The sequence below is a fragment of the Loxodonta africana genome, chromosome 10 (genome assembly GCF_030014295.1).
Source record: "Loxodonta africana isolate mLoxAfr1 chromosome 10, mLoxAfr1.hap2, whole genome shotgun sequence".
In the NCBI taxonomy this organism is placed as follows: domain Eukaryota; kingdom Metazoa; phylum Chordata; class Mammalia; order Proboscidea; family Elephantidae; genus Loxodonta; species Loxodonta africana.
Window position 1 is genome coordinate 33,561,472 of NC_087351.1, and position 5,881 is coordinate 33,567,352.

The following is a 5,881-nucleotide window of genomic DNA, read 5'->3' on the forward strand; positions in this document are numbered from 1 at the left end:
ATTATTGGAGGGAAATAGAAGGTATTGAAAGCAAATTTTCTTAGTGGCAAAAGAATTACTTGAGGAATCAGGAATAAGAGGAAAGGTAAGTATGGTTAATTTTTGTTTTTGAGCCTAACTTCGTCCACCCTAGCCATCCCTACTTCCTCCTCTAGCATACAGATAGGACAGTAACCAAAAATGAAAGGATTCCAGAAGGGGCTCTGCAAATCCAGCCCACGTAGTCAGTGGTGGTGAGACATGCCCTTCACAGAAATAAAAGATTCTTTCAGCCCAAAACGCAGCACTCATCCCTCTTTCCTTTCAGCTCCAGGCTTCCTCAGATGACCAAAGCATCACAACCCTGATGCCGAACACCTCCGATTGGCTGTCCCCAGCCAGGGTCAGAGGAGCCATGGGGAACAGCACCACTGTCACTGAGTTTATCCTGCTGGGGCTCTCAGATGCCTGTGACCTGCAGATGCTCCTCTTCCTGGGGTTTCTCCTGACCTACCTCCTCACTCTGCTGGGGAACCTCCTTATTGTGGTCATCACCCTCATGGACAGACGCCTCCACACCGCCATGTACTACTTCCTCCACAACCTTGCTGTCCTGGAGATCTCGCTCACCTCGGTCATTTTTCCCAAGATGCTGAACAATATCTTAACTGGAAGGAAGACTATCTCTCTACCAGGCTGCTTCCTACAGAGTTTCCTCTATTTCTTCCTGGGCACCACAGAGTTTTATCTCCTGGCAGTGATGTCTTTTGACAGGTATGTGGCCATCTGTAACCCCTTGCGCTATGCCACCATCATGAGCAAAAGAGTCTGTGTCCAGTTGGTCCTTTGTTCATGGATGACAGGATTCCTTCTCATCATTGTTCCAGGTTCAATCCTATTTCAGCAGCCATTCTGTGGTCCCAATATCATTAATCATTTCTTCTGTGACAACTTTCCTATCCTAGAACTCATATGTGCAGATACAAGTCTGATAGAGCTTCTGGGCTTTATTGCAGCCAACTTCAGCTTACTGGGCACTCTCTCTGTGACAGCCACCTGCTATGGCCACATCCTCCACACCATCCTGTGCATCACCTCAGCCAAGGAGAGGCAGAAAGCCTTCTCAACCTGCTCCTCCCACATCATTGTCGTGTCTCTCTTCTATGGCAGCTGCATTTTCATGTATGTCCGGTCAGGCAAAGGTGGCCAGGGGGAGGACAGAAACAAGGTGGTGGCCCTGCTCAACACTGTGGTGACCCCAATGGTCAACCCCTTCATCTACACCCTGAGAAACAAACAGGTGAAGCAGGTGTTGAGGGAGAAGGTGAGCAAGCTCCTCTCATAAAGCTGTGGAACAAAGAGGCTGAAGATAATGTTCCCAGACGAGCTAAGGAAATATCAGGCCCCTGCAAGAAATTCAGCCTTATCTTTCAGAAAAAGCTCTGATGACATTTACGCTGCGGAAAAATGGTGCCAGCAATATGCAAGTCAGCATAAACTCAAAAGCTCTCTTGCTCCTCATGGCATTTTTATTAAATATCAAATTTGAATATTTATGTTCATTCTTTCTGTGTATGTCTGGGTTCTCAGCAGAATACAAGTTCTTTGAGGTCAGACACTAGCTCTGTATTTCACCATAAGCCCCAATCATCAGTACATTGACATAGAAAACACAGACATTCAATAAATACTTGTGGACTCGTTAATGACTTTTCGTCTCCAACACCCTCAGAGGAGAGAACAGTCCTCTGTTGCGTAGCTCTCATTTCACACCGGTACTGTGTCCTGTCACAGAAACATATCAGGTCTTTTTTTTTCCTTTTTTCCCACACTTCCCTTCCCTCAGCATCATCAAAGATTGCTTCTTTTTGTGTGTAAACCTTTTCTTGAGTTTTTACTGTAGTGGTCTCATACAATATTTGTCTTTTTGTGATTGACTTATTGCACTCAGCATACTGCCCTCCAAATTCATCCATGTTATGAGATGCTTTGCAGATTCATCATTGTTCTTTATCGTTGCATAATACTCCATTGTGTGCATGTACCATTGTTTGTTTATCCATTCATCTGTTGATGGACATCTAGGTTGTTTCCATCTTTTTGCTATTGTGAACAATGCTGCAATGAACATGGGTGTGTATATGTCTATTCCTGTGACAGCTCTTGATTCTCTAGGATACATTTCTAGGAGTGGGACAGCTGGATCATATGGTATTTCTATTTCTAGCTTTCTAAGGAAATGCCATATCGTTTTCCAAAATGGTTGTATCATTTTGCATTTCCACAATTAGGGCATAAGAATTCCAATCTCCCCACAGCCTCACCAGCATTTGTTATTTCCAGTTTTCTTGATTGGTGCCAGTAATGCTGGGGCGATATGGTATCTCACTGTGGTTTTGATTTGCATTTCTCTAATTTTTTTAATGGCTAGTGATTGCGAGCATTTCCTCATGTGTTGTTGGCTGCTTGAATGTCTCCTTTAGTGAAGCATCTGTTCATTTCATTTGCCCATTTTTTAATTGGATTATTTGCCTTTTTGTTGTAGAGGTGTTGAATTTTCCTGCAGGTTTTACAGATTGGACCTTTGTCTGATTTGTAATAGCCCCAAATTTTTTTCCAGTCTGTAGGTTCTCTTTTACTCTTTTGGCGAAATCTTTTGATGAGCGTAAGTGTTTAATTTTTAGAAGATCCCAGTTATCTAGCTTATCCTCTGGAGCTTGTGTGTTGTTGTTTGTGGTTTGTATCCTGTTAATGCCATCTTGCATTGATCCCATTTTTTCTTATATGAATTTCATGGTTTTTGTCTTTATATTTAGATCTTTGATCCATTTTGAGTTAGTTTTTGTATATGCTGTGAGATATGGGTCCTGTTTCATTTTTTTGCAGATGGACATCCAGTTTTGCCAGCCCTGTTTGTTAAAGACTGTCTTTTCCCCATTTGATGGACTTTGGGCCCTTGTCGAAGATCAGGTGACCATAGGTGGATGGATTTACATCTGAGTCCTCAATTCTGTTCCACTGGTCAATGCATCTGTCATTGTACCAGTACCAGGCTGTTTTGAGTACTGTAGCTGTGTGATAGGTTCCCAGGTGAGATAGTGCAAATCCTCCTACTTTATTCTTCTTCAATACTGCTTTACTTATCTGAGCCTTGTTACCTTTCCATATAAAACTGATGATAAACTTTTCCATCTCTTCAAACAATGTTGTTGGCATTTGGATTGGGATTGCATTGTATTTGTAAATCTCTTTGGGTAGAATTGTCATTATCACAATGTGGAATCTACCTATCCATGAGCATGGTATGTTTTTCCATTTATGTAGATCTCTTTTGGTTTCTTGCAATAGTGTTTTGTAGTTTTCTTTGTATAGGTCTTTTACATCCCTGGTTAGATTTATTCCCAAGTACTTTATTTTTTTAGGGGCTATTATAAATGGCACTGTTTTCCTGATTTCTTTTCATCATTCTCTTAATTGGTGTATAGGAATCCAACTGATTTTCATATGTTTATCTTGTATCCTGCTACTCTGATGAATCTTTCTATTAATTCTAGTAGTTTGCTCTTGGAGTCTTTTTAGTTTTCTGTGTATGGTATCACATCATCTGCAAATAGGGAGAGTTTAACTTCTTCGTTACCAATTTAGATGCTCTTTATTTCTGTTTCCAGCCTTATTGCTCTAGCTAGGACTTCCAACACAATGTTAAATAGGAGTGGTGATAAAGGGCATCCTTGTCTTGTTCCTGTTCTCAATGGGAATGTTTTCATCCTCTCTCCATTAAGAATGATGTTGGCTGTTGGTTTTGCATATATACGCCCTTTATTATGTTGAGAAGTTTTCCTTCTATACCTATTTTACTGAGAGTTATTATCAAGAATGTGTATTGGACTTTGTCAAATGCCTTTTCTTCATGGATTGAGGTGATCATGTGATTCTTTCCTTTCTTTTTATTTATGTGATGGATTACGTTGATTGATTTTGTAATTTTGAACAATCCTTGAATACCTGGTACAAAATGTACTTGGTCATGGTATATTATTTTTTTGATATGATACTGAATTCTGTTGGCCAGAATTTGGCTGAGAATTTTTGCTTCTATATTCATGAGAGATATTCATCAGTAATTTCCCTTTTTTGTGGAGTTTTTGCCTGGTTTTAGTGTCAGGGCTATGCTAGCTTCATAAAATGAATTTCGAAGTATTACTATGTTCTGAAATAGTTTGAGTAGTACTGGTGTAAGCTCTTCTCTTAATATTTGGTAGAATTCTCCAGTAAAGCCATCTGGGCCAGGGCTTTTTTTTTTTTTGCTGGGAATTTTTTTTGTTGTTGTTACCTTTTCAGTCTCTTCTCTTGTTATGGGTCTGTTCAGATTTTCAACATCATTTTGTGTTAGTCTGGGTAGGCAATGTGTTTCTAGAAATTTGTCCATTGCCTCTAGGTTTTCAAATTTGTTGGAGTATAGTTTTTCATAATACTCTGTTATGATTCTTTTTATTTCAGATGGGTCTGTTGTAATGTCGCCCACTTCATTTCTTATTTGGGTTATTTGCCTCCTCTCCTGTTTTTCTTTTGTCAGTTTGGCCAGTGGTTTGTCGATTTTGTTGATCCTTTCAAAGAATCAACTTTTGGATTTGTTAATTCTTTCTATTGTTTTTCTATTATGTATTTCATTTATTTCTGCTCTGATCTTTATTATTTCCTTTCTTCTGGTGATTTTGGGCTTCTTTCGCTGTTCTCTATTTGTTCAAGTTGTGTAGCTAATCTTTCGATTTTGTCCCTTTCTTCTTTTTTGATGTGCATCTATTGCTATAAACTGACCTCTGAGAACTCCCTTTGCTGTGTCCCAAAGGTTTTGGTATGATGTGTTTTCATTCTAGTTTTATGCTAGGAATTTTTTTTATTCCATCTCTGATTTCTTCTCTTACCCACTGGTTTTTAAGCAGAGTATTATTCAGTTTCCACGTAACTGATTTTTTTCCTTGTTCTTCCTGTTGTTAATTTCTACCTTGATGGCAATGTGGTCAGGGAAGATACTTTGTATTATCTCAATGTTTTGCATTTTGTTGAGGGTTGCTCTGTGGCCTAAGATGTGGCCTATTTTGGAGAACATTTCATTTGCGTTGGAAAAGAATGTGTACTTTGCAGCTGTTGGGTGGACTGTTCTACATATGTCAATGAGGTCAAGTTGGCTGATTGTGCCCTTTAGCTCTCCTGTATTTTTGTTGAGTTTCTTTCTAGATCCTTTACCAAGATTGGTGCGTTGAAGTCTCCTACTATTATTGTGGAACTGCCAATTTCTCTTTTCAGTGCAGTTAGAGTTTGTTTTATGTATTTTGGGGCCCTGTCATTGGGTGCTTAGATGTTTGTTATGGTTATGCCTTCATAATGGGTTGTCACCCTTTAATCGTTATATAGTGCCCTTCTTTGTCTTTTATGGTGGATTTTGTTTTAAAGCTTATTTTATCTGAGATTAGTATTGCCACTCCTGCTCTTTTTTTTGGTAGTTATTTGCTTAATGGTTTTTTTTCCATCCTTTGATCTTTAATAAATTTTCATCTTTGTTTCTAAGGTGTGTTTCTTGCAGACAACATATTGATGGATCCTGTTTTTTTTATCCATCCTGTCACTCTCTGTCTCTTTGGCTGTTCACCTTCAGTGTAATTATCGATAGGTCAGAGTTTATTTTGTCATTTTGTAGTGCTTATGTTTTCTTTGTTCCTCTTACTCTCCCATGCTGAACTCCTTTTGTGTGTGGATTTTTTTTTTTCATTTCCATTGTTTTTGTAGATTTCATTTTTACTGAGACTATGTTTTTCTTCTTGTTTTGATAAGTAGGTTTGTTAACTTTCTTTGCAGTTACCTTGAAATTTACCCTTATCTTTCTAGATTTGAACCGGTCTGT

General features: G+C 38.9%; 1 protein-coding gene across 1 annotated transcript; it reads left to right on the forward strand.

The window, feature by feature from the left end:
• Positions 1–1,776, forward strand: LOC100666402 (olfactory receptor 6E1-like). Its single transcript, XM_003420980.3, has one exon. It carries the CDS (start codon positions 347–349, stop codon positions 1,322–1,324), a length of 978 nt encoding a protein of 325 aa, XP_003421028.2. The 5' UTR covers positions 1–346; the 3' UTR covers positions 1,325–1,776.
• Positions 1,777–5,881: the final 4,105 nt, after the last annotated feature.

Bases quoted from the DNA above. Each gene is read 5' to 3' on its own strand.
- LOC100666402 (XM_003420980.3), top strand. From the start codon at position 347: ATGCCGAACACCTCCGATTGGCTGTCCCCAGCCAGGGTCAGAGGAGCC.